Below are 16726 nucleotides of genomic sequence, written 5' to 3' on the forward strand. Positions count from 1 at the left end.
ATCCAATATAATAAACGTGGCACTCACATCGGGCGCTCGATACGCGATGCAGCGTAACATCCAGTCTATGGCAGGAGAATACAGGGTGAGGTAGATGGGAATCTCCACCGCTTGCACCGCCAGCTGGTTCTGCACGGTGTCGCTGTGAATCTGGACAGATCACTACATTATTAGTCCGGTATCGAGTTTGTGCCATAGACACGCCGAGTAGAACATAAAATATCTTACTTGTTTAAAAGTCAGCAAGAAATCAAAAAAGTTCTGGTTGAGATTCTCCTTGATGTGCGGAGCGACTTCCATGCCAACCTAAAACACGGCAGAACACGGCATCAGCGAGTGCTAATAATGGCGGTATGCCTAGACATTACAGCATCCTTACCCTGCAGAGATACGCCCGGGCGTACACCGACACCAGCGGGTCCCCAATGCCTTTTATCATGGAGGTCAGCCGGGGCAGAGACTCTGATATCCCACTGTAATAGAGGTACACCATAAAACTCCATCTTTGGAGACAATTTACTTTTCTGGCTTAAATTCTTGAGATTTTAGGCTAAAGTCATTTTTACAAATTGGTTTCTTTCAAAATGTTGCATTGATTCCCTTCTATAGCTTCTGTGCTGTAGAATGAGTAAACGGAGAATCCATTAGTAAGCTCGTCCTGAGATTTGTAACTTTTTAGTTCAGAGCTCCTCTTAGCTGATATATGACCACAGACCATATCAATTACCATACATTGCACGGATCGGTGGGTGTCCGAGTCGTCGGTCCCACCCCAAATTTCTGGAAATATGCCGTCAATGTTTAATCCCTCATAAAACTTTAGGGAACAGCACATGTTCAGAAAAACCTAATTCTAATAAACTTACTTTTTAGAGAGAAACTTGTCACATTTCAGAATGGCCGCTTCTACATAGCTGGACGAGAGGTGGGTTAAGGACAAACTAATTAGGACACAGACGTACAATTATTAGACTGGGTTCACTTCGGCATTAGAGGTCTCATTTTGGTGCCTGTTCTATATTTTAGTACATTTAACAAAAAAAAAAAAAACAGTGTTAGATGGCTGACAGCTTGGAAGAACCCAAAGGACCCTATGGAGTCAATAGAGTTTGTGGGGTGCGGTGTCCGTCATTGTGAACTACGGTAATGTCAAAATGCTTAAAATATTTAGTACTATTTTTAAAGGGGTTGTCCAATGTTCCCATCATGAGGAGTGCACTGCTCCCCTTACTTCCTGTCTTGCTCGCACTGCTCCCCCTACTTCCTGTCTTGCTGGTGACGGTGCACTCCTTATGGCTGACAGCTGGGGCTGCACCATGGCTGAGCCGCTCCCGTGCTGATAGCAGAGACAACTGGGCTTCTGCAGCATCCGAGGAGCGCAGGGACACTGAGGATGGTCGGATCCAGTGATCCTGCTCATTTCAGGGCAGTGCTTACAGGCTGTTCAGCATTATCACCTACTGACATGAATGGGTTGTGAAAAAACACTGAAAATCCGCAGCAAAACAGCAGGTATCAGGTTTTGCTGCTTTTTTTGCACCAAAACCAGATTCTATAGAATAGGACATTTTTCTTTCAGCTTGTTGGGAAAACAGAGAAAGGGAGTTCCAGTTCCTATTGTGCTGGCAGAATACTTTTGAAGAGGAACCATCCACTTAAAAATAGTGTATGTTAAGTTACCTAGCAGGAGTATCGGGACAGTTTCAGGACCTATTAGACTTGCATATGCATTAAAAGAGTCCTAACCCAAAGATCAAACAGGACACGGCCTGCACCACACTACGGTTTGCAGCATCTGTTCCTAGGGTTTCAGTATTAACTAGCACATGATGTTTGCGGGTTTTTTTCTTAATAAAAGATACAATCTAGGAACAAGTTCCCGAATGGACGCAATCTTGAAAAACCAATTCAGACACGTCTCCTTGGCGGTGTCGTTCACATTATCCGGGGTAAAATTTGCTGCAAATGGTCAAGAACGGACAATAAAAAAATAGCAAAATGTATAAAATGTATAAAATATTTCTGCGAAAACAATTAAAATTATTTAAAGTCAAAGTATCTACAGATAAGGTTTCTATACATTTGCACCGTAATGAAGATTCAGAACATAGTACTGTGAAGATGCTCTTACACCTTAGTCGGCTGTCAATCACGCAGGTCTGAAAGTCAGCTTCCTCTCCAAACCCCAGTTAGGGCGAGCATGAATGTATTTTCAATGGGAAGAGGGAGTAAGACGCTGACGGAATCCTCTAGAGGCGACTAATGAACATATCGGTTCCTTCCCTACCCGGACATCATCTGTTGGGGGAGAGTCGGGAGGAGCCATGCACATGACATCCATGGCCGTTCCTACCGGATAGGGGTGGATGGCTTCCGTCTGTGTATAAGGGGACCTTAAATTGCCCTTATGAGATATTCGCTCTAGTACGGAGTCTGGTGCAGCCCCCTGCCCCTGGAAATGTTAGACCACCACCTAGGTACATTTAAAGGGGGTTTTGCAAACTTATGATATTGAAGACCTATGCAAAGGTGAAGCGGAGCGGCACTTCTACTCCTATACAGGGACTGTGTGAACCCCCTCTGATCTGATATTGATGACCTATCCTAAGGCCAGTTCTTCCATATCATAACACTGGGTGAACAATTTAAAGGGGTTACATGAGATTAAAAATGGTCTGTTTTTTTCCAGGAAAGTGACACATTAATGCTGCAATACCAGCCGCAGCCTATGGACAATGGGGGCGCTGGTGTCATACAGAAGCTTCAAACTGCTCTTTTCCCCAGAAATGATGGCTTAATACTGCATATAGCAGCAACCCCCAGCACCGCCCTGTGCTGCCATGTAAAGGACAGAGACGGAGCAGTCAGCGACTGACGCTTCCATACTCTGCAGGTAGGAAGAGCGACCAGCAAGAACTTGGAGAGTTGTCCATGAAGTTATTACAAAAAAAATATAGGAAATCATAAAGAAAAATCATTACCCGGCAGTGCGCTCTTACTGTCCATACACATCGACAGAATGCGTTCATAGACCAGTTTTCCTGTAAAACAGATGAAATTAAAACACGATGATATTATAACGGAGGAGCAGAATAGAAAATGACATCCGAAATTCATGGGATATGCTAAAAATGTCTGACAGCTGGAGGTCTCAGAGGCAGGACCCACATCTAGGTCTCCCGTTCCGGCAGGTGAATGACCACCAGTGAGTGCAGCGTTGGTGAGTGCATGCAAAGCTGGCGGGTGCATACAGCGGTGGAGGGTGCGTACAGAGCTGGTGGGTGCGTACAGCGGTGACGGCTGCGTACAGAGCTGGTGGGTGCGTACAGCGGTGACAGCTGCGTACAGAGCTGGCAGGTGCATACAGCGGTGGCGGGTGCATACAGAGCTGGCGGGTGCGTACAGAGCTGGCGGGTGCGTACAGAGCTGGCGGGTGCGTACAGAGCTGGCGGGTGCGTACAGCGGTGGCGGGTGCGTAAAGAGGTGGCGGGAGCGTACAGAGGTGGCGGGAGCGTACAGAGGTGGCGGGAGCGTACAGAGGTGGTGGGAGCGTACAGAGGTGGTGGGAGCGTACAGAGGTGGCGGGTGCGTACAGAGGTGGCGGGTGCATACAGAGGTGGCGGGTGCATACAGCGGTGACGGGTGCATACAGGGGTGGCGAATGCATACAGGGGTGGCGAATGCATACAGCGGTGGTGGGTGCATACAGCGGTGGCGGGGTCTCTCCTTGACAACCTTTAATCTGGCTTCTGCCCCCTCCACTCCACCGAAACTGCCCTGACCAAAATTACTAATGACTTACTCACAGCCAAAGCTAACAGACAGTTCTCCATCCTCCTCCTTCTCGACCTGTCCTCTGCCTTCGACACTGTCGACCACTGCCTACTGCTACAGATTCTTTCTTCCCTCGGCATCAAAGACCTTGCCCTGTCCTGGATTGCCTCATACCTTTCCGACCGCACATTTAGCGTCTCCCACTCCCACACTACCTCCTCATCCCGCCCTCACTCTGTTGGAGTCCCTCAAGGCTCTGTCCTAGGGCCCCTACTTTTTCACATCTATACCCTTGGCCTATGACAACTCATAAAGTCCCATGGCTTCCAGTACCACCTGTATGCGGACGACACTCAGACACTCAGATCTACCTCTCTGGCCCAGATGTCACCTCTCTGCTGCCCAGAATCCCGGAGTGTCTATCAGCCATATCCTCCTCCTTCTCCTCTCGCTTCCTAAAACTCAATGTAGACAAAACCGAACTCATCATCTATCCCCCCTACCTGATCTATCTATTACGGTAAACGGCATCACGCTTTCTCCCGCACCTGAAATCCACTGCCTCGGGGTAACTCTCGACTCTGCCCTGTCCTTCAAACCACACATCCAAACTCTTGCCACCTCCTGTTGCCTCCAACGCAAAAATATTGCCAGAATACGTCCCTTCCTCAGCCCACAATCTATCAAAACTCTTGTGCACGCCCTCATCATCTCCCGCCTCGATTACTGCAACACCCTCCTCTGTGGCCTCCCCACTAACTCTCTTGCACCACTCCAGTCTGTCCTCAACTCTGCTGCTCGGCTAATCTACCTCTCTCCTTGCTACTCCCATTTCTCCCCTCTGCAAATTCCTGCACTGGCTCCCAATTCCCCAATGAATCCAGTTTAAACTACTAACACTGATCTACAAAGCCATCCACAACCTGCCCCCTCCCTATATCTCTGAACTAATCTCCCAATATCTTCCCTCACTTAATCTTCGATCCTCCCAAGACCTCCTACTCTCCTCCACACTTATTCGTTCCTCACACAACCGCCTCCAAGATTTCTCCCGAATATCCCCCATCCTCTGGAATTCCACGCCTCAACACGTCCTATTACTCACCACCCTCGGATCCTTCAGACAGAACCTGAAAACCCATCTCTTCAGGAAAGCCTACAGCCTGCAATAACCATTCTGCCGCCTCACCACCACCCGAGCTGCCGCCGCACCACCACCAGAGCCGCCGCCTCACCACCACCAGAGCCGCCGCCTCACCACCACCAGAGCCGCCGCCTCACCACCACCAGAGCCGCCCCTTCACCACCACCAGAGCCGCCGCCTCACCACCACCAGAGCCGCCGCCTCACCACCACCAGAGCCGCCGCCTCACCACCACCAGAGCCGCCGCCTCACCACCACCAGAGCCGCCACCTCACCACTACCAGAGCCGCCGCCTCACCACCACCAGAGCCGCCGCCTCACCACCACCAGAGCCGCCGCCTCACCACCACCAGAGCCGCCGCCTCACCACCACCAGAGCCGCCGCCTCACCACCACCAGAGCTGCTGCACACCGACCTTCTGTCTCTTCCCCATTATCCCGTAGAATGTAAGTCCACAAGGACAGGGTCCTTTCCCCTCTGTGCCGGTCTGTCATTGTAAATTTGTTTACTGTAAACAATATCTTTAACTTTGTATGTAACCCCTTCTCATGTACAGCACCATGGAATTAATGGTGCAATATGAATAAATAATAAAAATACAGCGGTGGCGGGTGCATACAGCGGTGGCGGGTGCATACAGCGGTGGCGGGTGCATGCAGCGGTGGCGGGTGCATGCAGCGGTGGCGGGTGCATGCAGCGGTGGCGGGTGCATGCAGCGGTGGCGGGTGCATGCAGCGGTGGTGGGTGCATACAGCGGTTGGTGGGTGCATACAGCCCCCCATTCATAGTGATAGGGAGCAACCACGACAGCTGAAAAATACTCGTCTATATTGAGACTTCACATAGCAATGAGTAGAGATCCGCTTACTGGTGGTGAGATGTCGGCCAGAACGGGGGGCTCAGACAGAGCAGCTACCAACATGACGGCGGCAGAAAAACGTTCATAGTAAAGAATGCTGAGGAGATCTGCACTATGTGATCAGTGGGGACTTTCTCATTCACTTTGAGCGTGCTACATGCAATCTGCATATTTCATTTTCCAGAGGAGCATTGCATGGCCTATAAGTCTCCTTACATTGGCATGTCACTCTCCATAAGGAGAAACGTTACCCCTTAAACCCCAGTCAGAGGCTTCTCATCCAGCCAAATCTGATCTCAGGCATTGCACTGAGGAGTGGTAACACTGGAAACAGGTGTCTGCAGATTGAGATTCTGGTTTGGCTTTTATCCTAGGTCATGTGGCATTAGAGGGTCCACACTGACTTTTTAGGATCGCTAGGTAGCGCTAAAGTTTTAGTCCTCTTCCTCTCTGAGGAGGGATTATGCATATAACAACATAGGAGGCAAACATGGATAACACACTTACCAAATGTGTCCAGGATATCGGTAATCAGCACAAACTTGCTGGGGTAAAACTTGATCACTGTGGTGTCAGAGAGGAGCTTGGAGCACTGGACAAGGAGAAAGACATCTGACATCGGTGATCTGTGTAATCTGCGTTCATCTGATCACCGGGCTCAGGAGCTGAGCCTGCACCATACCCATCAGATGCCGGACGTGTTTTGCATCCTGCATCTGCCCGTAAAAGCAGCAACCAGAGCTGCCTATGACTTTGTATTACAGCCTACATCTGGCCTGCATGGGGTGGGCTCAGCTCCTGAGCCTGCACAATACATGCGCACCCCGATTGATACCTGGATGACTATTTTCAGAGCTTTGACTTTCTGATCGGAGGCCCAGGCATCCTTCAGGGACTGGTTGAGCTCCTCTATCCGGCTGATGTAATCTTGTTGAGTCAGATTCAAGAGTTCTTTCTGAGATCCCTGGAAAGAGATGAACACTGACGGTCAATGTCAGGAACGTCCGACAAGCCTTACAAAGAGCGACCTATGGAGGGAACATCAGTGCCGCCATTACTAAATCCTCATTAGATCTGCTCTGCAGAAAGTCCTCTTGAAAAAGGATGAAGGAGGCATTCATTGAAAATTATCTGAATCAGTGGTAAAAAGAAAATGAGGTCATAAGAGACTGAAAATGGGATAAACGCAAGCACAAGTGGAGTCCACTCTCATGTGGCAAAAGTGGCCAACGACCGTCACATCCAGACAGGAATCGAATGGAGAGATTCCCATCCTTGGGTGGTCCTGCACCTCCCCTGCACACCTCCCTCTCCATGTACATGATGGTGGGAATTTCTGGCATACGTATAGATTAGGAAGAACCCTGGATCTGCGGACCACCACCGAGCTTCCACGTAGCAATTTCCTAAGATGGTTTTATCAAGAAAAGTCTCCAGTTCTGGCAACACTCAGAACAGTGAAAAACGTCGTAATCCCACCCGGCGCACACATTAGCCGATTATAGACCCCAGTAAAGCAGTCAGACTCGTTAATACATACAATGAATTGGAGCTGGAGAAGAAGCCAGGATATATACAGGCTCGGACTGGCCCATTGCGGAAAAGGGCAATCCTCCGGTGGGCCCCCAAACCCACTGTATGAGCAGTGCTTGGCATAATTCACTTGATTTACTCCATACATACAAAAGCAACATCTCATCACTCATTAACCAAACTACCCAACTTATTATTATATAGACATATAGGTACATTTGTGAACGAGGGTAGTGTAATATTTATATGCCGGTGAAATGTGAGCCCCGCCAAACACCCAGTCCGATACTGGGTATATATATGTACACACAGTATACAAAGAGAGAGAGTTACATATAAATAATCCTTCCAGAACTAGAAAACGGAGAAATAAAAAGTTTATTCCTACTTCTTCCAGATCATCAAGTTCCTCGAGCCGTGTTCTCACTTTCTCCGACACCGCCGAACCCGGAGTCGTAGTTTTACCTCAATAAGGAGCAGATTTTAGTCAATTAACACCATTTTATACTGTACATATACAACTCCAAATCCAAAAAAAGTTTTGACACAGCTTAAAAATGTGACGAAAACAAGAATGCAATGATTTGGAAATCTTTTACTGCCATATTTCATAGAAAGTCGGACATTTTTCCATTTCATTTGAAAAAAAAAGTAACTAATTTAGAATATATATATATATATATATATATATATATATATATATATATATATATATATATATATATATATATATATATATATATATATATGTAGGCTAATAAAGGCAGAAACCTGGATACACAGGTCTCAAATCCAGCCTATACTACAGGGAGGGACACTCAACAAAAAAAGCTGCAACTTGGTAAAGCTACAAAGTGCACACATTTTTTTGGTTTGCTTGCTAAATCCAAAATTAAACAACTTTCTCGATATTCTTCAATAAACCATTTCTACCATTTTGCTACTGCACAGTGCAAAGCATTAATCTAGCAGAGTCATGTGGAAAAATGTTACAAATCCATCAGACCTCTGGCTCCTGGAGCCATTGCTCTCCTTGTCCCTTCTCTCAGTGTTAGAGATAGCAACAGGAAAGGGCTTGTACACAGGTCTCCACAATATGGAGACAGGAGAAAGTGTATACAGTCTCAGGGAGAGCAGAGAAAACAGGCTACAGAAAAGAAGGAAACCAGAGAAAGAGGACATCAGTATAGGATAGAAGATGTGCTGCTATATGATATTAAGCTAATGAACACAACAGCACTCTGAATATGCACAGACTGCAAATCCAATCTAGTCATGGCCAAAAGTGTTGGATCCCTTGAAATTGTTCCAAGAAATGTAGCATTTCTCCCAGAAAATGACTGCAATTACACGTTTATTTCTTTTGTATGTATTGAAACACAAAAAAAAAAAACAGAGGAAAAAAGGCAAATTCGACATCATTTCACATAAAACCCTCGAAATGCACTGGACAAAATTGTTGGTACCTTTTCAAAATTGTTGGTAAACAACTTTGTTTCAAGCATGTGAGGCTCGTTCAAACCCACCTGTGGCAAGTAACAGGTGTGAGCAATATGACAATCACATAAAAACCAGATAAAAAAAGGGAGACGTTGATTGAATCTTTGCATTTTGTGTCTGTGTGTGCCACACTAAGCATGGAGAACAGAAAGAAGAGAACAGTCTGAGGACTTGAGACCCAAAATTGTTGAACAATATCAACAATCTCAAGGTTACAAATCAATTTCCAGATATCTTGATGTTCCTATATCCACGGTGCGCAACATAATCAACACGTTTACAACCCATGGCACTGTAGCTAATCTCCCTGGACGTGGACACCAGAGAAACATTGATGAAAGGTTTGGTTGGCTGGTGGATGAGCAGCTCCAATCAAGTTCCAAAGAAATTCTAGCTGTACTGCAGTTTCAGGGTGCATCAGTGTCAGTGTGAGCTATCTGTCGACATTTGAATGAAATTAAACGATATGGCAGGAGAACCCTGGAGGACCCCACTGCTGACAAAGACATAAAAAAGCTAGACTGCAGTTTGCCAAATGTACGTGAATAAGCCAAAATCCTTCTGGGAAAGCGTCTTGTCGACAGATAAGACAAAGACAGAGCTTTTTAGTAAAGCACATCATTCTGTTTACCAAAAACGCAATGAGGCCTACAAAAGAAAAGAACATACTACCTACAGTCAAATATGGTGGAGGTTCAAATATGTTTTGGGGTCGTTTTGCTGCCTCTGGCTCTGGGTGCCTTGACTGTGTGCAAGGTATCATGAAATCGGAAGAAAACCAAAGGATTTTGGGTCACAATATTGAGCCCAGTGTCAGAAAGCTGGGTCATGGATCTTCCAGCAGGACAATGACCCCAAACATACTTCAAGATGCACCCAGAAATGGATGGAAACAAAGCGCTGGAGAGTTGTGAAGTGTCCAACAATGAGTCCGGATCTAAATCCCATCGAAAACCTGTGGAGAGATCTCTGATGGGAGAAGGCGCTCTCAAATATGAGAGACCTGGAGACGTTTGCAAAACAAGAGTGCTCCAAAACTCTAGTTGAGAGGTGTAAGAAGCTTGTTGATGGTTATAGGAAGTGCTTGCAGTTATTTATTCTAAAGGGTGTGCAACCAAATATTAAGTTGAGGATGCAAACAATATTGTCCAGACCATTTTGGGGGGTTTTGTGTGAAGTTATGTCCAATTTGCCTTTTTTCTCCGCTTTTTGTCTTGCTCCAATACATACAAAACATGTGTGTAACAAAACATCTAATTGCAATAATTTTCAAGGGTGCCAACACTTTTGGCCATGACTGTATATTACTGGAAAGGACAAGAAAAAAAAAAAGAAAAGAAGATGAAACTTGGTCAAGCTACAAACTGCACATCAAAAGGTATGAAAATCAAATAAGAAAGAACATTTACAGCTTCAAAGTTTGTGTAACTTTATTAAATGAACATAACCACTAACATATCTGGAAAGAAAACATTTTTTTTCCATGTCAAACGCGTCCATAGCTTATAAAGCCAGCAAGAGCGGGAAATAACTTAAAGAACTACAGGTCCCAGTGGTTACTGAATTGGGGAGGGGAGAGGATTACTAGAAAGCAGGTTTTTGGTGTTTTTTGGGGAAATTATTTAACTTTTTAAGAAAACTCAAAATCGTGAAATTTAGCTAAAAGTGAAATCTGACAGCACCTCAGTGTGCCTCCTCCCTGCCGAGATCTCACACTGCTCAGGACAAGCTGCAGCTGTCCGGCAGGCTGGGAAGGTGGAGGCTGAATACACTTGGACTCATAAGCTCTCACATTCCTTAACTGGACTGATAAAATTCTAATTTAATTTACCAATATTATGCAGCCATTCTGATGGATTTTCCAAGTAAGTACACCGGCCTCATCAGCCTTGAGAGATTGATAGAATAACTTATGTAATTTGAAAGATCTGCTTTCATTGATTGTTTTGTGTCTTGTTATTTTTAAGGTGAAATTTCATTAGATGAGACACGGTGCTTACCTCTCTCCGAGCCCATGAATAGATTCTGCAATAAAAATGACAAAACAAATCCTTTAAATGCTAATAACAGGTAAATAGCTGGGTGATATTACTATATCACTACATATCTCAGTGCCTAAAGAACATCGTAATAAAAGACGGCGTCGTGTGCAGTCGGGGTACAAAGCCACTCACTATAGAAAGCTTTTCAGTGGTCGTGTATCTGGCCAGGATCTCGCCGCGCTTACTCGACCACGGCTCAAAATCGCTCCCTATGAAATCCTCCTCCTTCTCGCGCTTTTTCCTGTTGATATCCTGCAAAAAAATGGAGATGAAAACTGTGGAAACCTGGGAGAAGAAACTAAACATTTAGGATTGAACGGGGTTGGCCCACTACTTTGATATAGGGATGGGTCCTCAATATCAGATCCCATGCCAGTGAATAGGAGCGGAGCTGCAGGGTTCAGCACCGTCCAATACATGGTGTACGGAGCCGTGGTGATCGGGCAGCGGTGCCGGACCCCTACTGATCTGATACTACACTAAAAAGAGGTCATCAAAGTAATTAATAACTTCTCCACAAAAAAAAAAACCAAAACATTATAAAGGGGCTGTCCAAACTTGGGGTTCAAGTCTGCAGCCACTTTCTATGACTGCAGACTTTTGAGTCCTCACAGCGCGCACAGTGCAGACTGTCAGGATTCTCTGGTGCCGAAAGCGGGCGGTCATGTGATCACAAAGATGCGATTTGCATACTTCCAGACACAATACGACTAGAAGTGTCCAGCCTTGCTCTATTCACTTGTGTTGAGCGAGGCCGTACAAGTCTAGTCAGTATGTGTCCGCATACTTTCTGTCGTGCCGGCAGCAGATAATCTTGACAGCGCGCACTGTGCATGCTGTGAGGATTCACAAGTCTGCAGTCATACAAAATGGTTGCAGACTTGAACCCCAAGCCTGGATAACCCCTTTAATGTGTTTTGTGTTTTTAATGGAGAAGTTATTCATTATTTTGATGACCTCTTGGGGGTCCGGCACCTCCACCGTTCAGTGTGTGCTGTGCATGCTGTGAGGATTCAAAAGTCGGCAGTCGCATAGTGAGAACCCCGAGGTTGGACCACCCCTTTATGGAAACAAGAGAAATGATTGCACATAATTATGTACAGTTTAGGGGCACAAACTTTGACCTACACATGTAGGGAGGAAGTGGGAAGGAGCGGACTCAGGAGCTGGGCCTGCTCTGTTGGTGGCTGGTGTCCAGGGCTGTGGAGTCGGCGTCATGGAGTCAGAGCTCATTCTGGTGAAGTCGGAGTCATGGAAATTGGGGAGTCGGAGGTATGGCTTACCGACTCCACAGCCCTGCAGTGGTGTCAGCAGTGTTATACAGCTGACACCCACCTGCATCTACTGGCGAAAGGCACCATTCTGATCCTGACTGTTTAACCCTTTAGATGCTCTAGTCAATAGTGATCGCAGCATCTAAACAGTTAGACTGTCTGTCGCTGCACGGCGCACCCTGCCCCGCTGCAATTATAAAGTGCCAATTGGTTGTCGAGCCTAATGAAAAAAAAAATAATTTAAATATGACAATAAAACACAAAAGTTAAGCGTATCCTGGTTGTTGCGCCAAACACGTAGGGGCCTGCCTGTTGGGGGACAGCAATGCCTCTCCCCGAATATGTGGCGGCTGATTACCGTAGTGGCTGCAACTGATTCAGCTGTGGCGGCAAACATGGACAAGGGATCCGTCCCATCCAGGACACTACTCAGGGGGTCCGCCACCGAGCTGGAGGAGCACGAAGAAGAGGTGGATGACGTACTCTCTTTTCTTCCTAGTTTTTTAGATTTAGATTCTGTAACCTAAAAAAAAAAGTGCACAAGTTCACAACCTAAATCCTGTAAATCCTGTGCCATGGTTCTCATTCTGGAGCAGTTAACCAGCCATGTAGAGCTATAAGTACAATCACTGGGTATAAAACCGCTATATGTAATGCGGAAACACAGCAGACCGACAAAACAAGTTCCTGGTAATATGGCGCCATCCTGTGGCTAACATAAAAATTGCAGGAGAGATATAATAGAAGTTACTCTCGACTTAAAGGGAACCTGTCAGCAGGATTGTGCTCAGAAACCTACAGACAGTGTCAGGTTGGCGCCGTTATACTGATTACAATGATACCTTGGTTGTACCCAGTGTGTGAGGCAACAAAACAACCCCAAAACATATTTAAACCTCCACCATATTTGACTGTAGGTACTGTGTTCATATTTTTGTGGGCCTCATTTTGTTTTCGGCAAACAGTAGAATAATGTGTTTTACCAAAAAGCTCTGCAACATTTCATACTTTTTCCTCTACTGGCCACATTCTGGGAGATTAGCTACAGTGCCACGAGTTGTAAACATCTCGATTATGTCCCGCACTGTGGACTATGGAACATCAAGATCTCTGGAGATGGACTTGTAACCTTGAGATTGTTCATATTGTTCAGCTATTTTGGCTCTCAAGTCCTCAGACAGTTCTCTTCTCCTCTATCTGTTCTCCAGCTGTGGCACACTCAGACACACAATGCAAAGATTGAGTCAACTTCTCCCCTTTTAATCTGGTTTCAGGTGTGATTTCCATATTTCTCACACCTGTTACTTACCACAGGCGAGTTTGAACGAGCATCCCATGCTACAAACAAAGTTATTCAGCCACAATTTTGGAAAGGTGTCAACAATGTTGTCCAGCCCATTTTGGGGGGTTTTGTGTGAAATGATGTCCAATTTGCCTTTTTTAAGAGTTTTTTTTTTTTGTGCTGTTCCAATATACACAAAGGAAATAAAAATGTGTATAACATTGCAATTATATTTTTGGGAGAATGACTAAATTTTCTGGAAAAATGTCAAGGGTGCCAACACTTTCGGCAATGACTGTATATTAAAAATTATTCTCTGATCTACAAAAATGTTCTCCTGGCTGCTCTGCAGTTTAACTAGAAAACAAAACTTCTCTTAAAAAGAAGTTCTGCAGCAGTGGAGGCACGGCACCACACATTATAATACACAATTGAAGCAAACTACGGCGCATCCTTATGGCATTAAGGTGACAAGTCTTTACTTACAGTGATGGTCTTTAGCGGATGGTAATCGCCATAGTCTACAGGGGTCTTCTCTAGTCTGCATGACGCAAACTCTTCAGAATAATCTCGTTCCCGGGAATGCCTGGACATGGAGGAAAATAAAAGAGGACACTTATATGTCTTATGTACCAGATGTGACACTGGTAAAGGGCGCCGATGGATCAGACACTAAGACTTGGTGCAAAGTGGCAGCTCGTATATTAACGTAATTGCAAGTGATGACCTAAAGCTTTCCACTGATTAAACTTTATTATTATTAAATGTTAATAAAATATAATAAAATAAATCTAATGAAAATATAAAAAGCGCCACCCAAGGTGCGGACCGTCACATATAGATGAACTAGCGAGTGTGCAAGTAGTAATGCCCCGCGCAAGAGCTGATTATAATGTAAGTGTCCCCTTCTAAATAATGGAAAAAGCCCACCCTATAAAGCTGCGAGTGCCCCTTTATAACATAATAATGGACCAAGTGTCCCATTATAAAGTAATAATTGCCCTGGAGCGAGAGCCCCTTATAATGTAATAGTGCCCCCTTATAAATAATAGAAAAAGCCCACCCTATAAAGCCATGACTGCCCCTTCATAAAATAGTAATGCTCAGAGTGAGTGTCGCTGATAATGTAATAGTGCCTCTTTGATGCCCCCTTAATATAGAATAATGCCCTGAATGCCCCCTTTAAAATAATGGGAAAAGCTCCCCTGTAAAGCCGTGAGTGCCCCTTTGTAAAATAATAATGACCCAAGTGTCCCATTATAAAGTAATAATTGCCCTAGTGACCCATTATAAAGTACTAATACCTCGAGCGAGTGCCACTTATAACAGTGCCTCTTTGATACCCCTTAATATGCAATAATGCCCCGAGCCCCCCCTATAAAGAAGTGAGTGCCCCTTTATAAAATTATAATGCCCCAAGTGTCCCATTATAAAGTAGTAATGTCTCGAGCGAATCCCGCTTATAATGTAATAGTGCCTCTTTGATACCCCCTTAATATGCAATAATGCCCCAAGCACACCCTTATAATGGAAAAAGCCCCCCTATAAAGCCGTGAGTGCCCCTTTATAACATAATAATGGACCAAATGTCCCACTGTAAAGTAATAATCGCCCTAGTGCCCCATTATAAAGTAGTAATGTCCCCAGCGAGACGCTTATCATGTAATAGTGCCCCCTTTCCCCCGATGTATGCCAATACCCGTCAGAGAGGGGGCACTCACCGGAGCAACACATGAGGGGTCTGCGAGCAGCTGGTGGGGGTCACTTTTTGTATATGATGTTTGTGGGTCACCGGGGAGTGCGGTGCAGCAGGAATAGGCCAATATCAGGGTACACTGGAGAAATGACAGACTTGGGGGATCTGACAGGTTCCCATTACTGAAAGCAGAGGGTCCGACCTCTTAACCCCCCACCGATCTAGTGCTGAGGCACCAACACAGCGCTGCCCCCGATCGCTCAGCCTCTCACAGCGCTGAAGACTCGCTGCAGCCCCTTCTTCTCTCCAGAGGTCGGACCCCCAGCGATCATGAAGGGTTGTGCCATCACCTACTGACACGGATATACCCCATACACCAGCATTATAACTGGCACACGGCAGGTGGGGGGCCCAGCTACAGAAGGTTGATTATTATGTACCCCATATCTGGGGTCAGGGGGTCACCAGCCCCCAAATGTCTGGAGCTTATTCACTGCAACCAATCAGATTTAAGATCTTATTGTCTATACGTCCTATAGGAAATGTTAGCAGCGCCCTGATTGGCTGAGACAACCTCCTCACTCTACTTCTACGCTAGTACTGAGAATTCTCCCGCGGTGCATCAGGGCACACCCGGCCCGTCCACGTAACAATACACTAATGCCTTGCATAAGGAGAGAAGATGATTCTTACCACTGAGCAGCAGCCATCTTCAGCGTCATGTGACTACTCTCTGTCAACTTTTACCTCTGACCTCTCGCCATGTTGCGGATGGCGGATGCGCCATCCAGCCCGAGCGTGCGCTTAATGCTGACATCTGGTGGACAAAATCGGTACTGCAGGCCGAAGACTGCTGTGCGCACAGTGCGGTAACTTTCCCCGTTATCCGATGTGATTGTGTGAAGTTGGTGAATAACATTGTTTACATGTAGTTTCTCTGGCCTTCTTATGCTATAACATGACAGTAGAATAGTAGAATTCCATGAATAATGCTCTCTGCTGGATCCTGTATTATCTAGCCCAGGGAAAGGACTACCTTGTATTATTAGTTATTTACATAGCACCATCCTATTCCATAGCGCTGTACAGTCAGCATCACTTTCCCCATTGGGGCTCACAATTTAAATTCCCTATTAGTATGGTCAGTAATTTACCTCAGTATTTGTAAGCCAAAACCAGGAGTGGGTGATAAATACAGAAGTGGTGACGTGTTTCTATTATACTTTTCTTCGGATTGTTCCCCTCCTGGTTTTGGCTTACAGATACTGAGGTAAAATACTGACCAAATACTGAACGTGTGAACGTGGCCTAATACTGAGACATAACCGTGCACTGCTGCATTACATAGAAATACAGCAAGCTAGGCCATATATACAGTCAGGGTCACCATCAGGGCACTACTGCCATTACTGGTGTGTGGGGCCCGGTGAGCAGAAGCAAAGAGGGGGGCCCGGACTGGGTGAGACACAATGCACAGACGAGCCACTATATAAACAACTGCGTGGCACACTGGGGCCTGTCCGCCGTACAGTCGAGTCCCACGCTGTAAATCCATCTGAAGGGGTTAAATACATTTACAACCAGGAGCAGTGCTAATGCTGCCGCTCCCAGCTGTAAACGG

The 16726-nt window shown here is 45.8% G+C and overlaps 1 protein-coding gene across 2 annotated transcripts in view; it reads right to left on the reverse strand.

The window, feature by feature from the left end:
- The window catches only part of VPS35L (VPS35 endosomal protein sorting factor like), a 76205-nt gene extending 60199 nt beyond the window's left edge, over window positions 1–16006 (reverse strand). Inside the window, exons 1-14 of one of the 2 annotated variants that reach the window (XM_077275055.1) lie at window positions 15799–16006; window positions 13896–13995; window positions 12486–12650; window positions 10986–11105; window positions 10812–10836; window positions 7700–7776; window positions 6614–6742; window positions 6286–6370; window positions 2982–3041; window positions 1863–1959; window positions 867–914; window positions 380–473; window positions 229–306; window positions 28–150 (exon numbers count right to left, since the gene is read on the reverse strand). In XM_077275055.1, coding sequence (XP_077131170.1) covers window positions 28–150; window positions 229–306; window positions 380–473; window positions 867–914; window positions 1863–1959; window positions 2982–3041; window positions 6286–6370; window positions 6614–6742; window positions 7700–7776; window positions 10812–10836; window positions 10986–11105; window positions 12486–12650; window positions 13896–13995; window positions 15799–15827 — 1230 coding nt within the window. In that variant the 5' untranslated portion in view covers window positions 15828–16006. Of the gene's footprint in view, window positions 1–27; window positions 151–228; window positions 307–379; window positions 474–866; window positions 915–1862; window positions 1960–2981; window positions 3042–6285; window positions 6371–6613; window positions 6743–7699; window positions 7777–10811; window positions 10837–10985; window positions 11106–12485; window positions 12651–13895; window positions 13996–15130; window positions 15772–15798 lie in introns of those variants that run through there. The other variant, XM_077275056.1, reaches the window with a different exon arrangement.
- Between the last annotated feature and the right edge of the window lie 720 nt (window positions 16007–16726).

This window comes from Ranitomeya variabilis, chromosome 7, assembly GCF_051348905.1.
Source record: "Ranitomeya variabilis isolate aRanVar5 chromosome 7, aRanVar5.hap1, whole genome shotgun sequence".
Classification (NCBI taxonomy): domain Eukaryota; kingdom Metazoa; phylum Chordata; class Amphibia; order Anura; family Dendrobatidae; genus Ranitomeya; species Ranitomeya variabilis.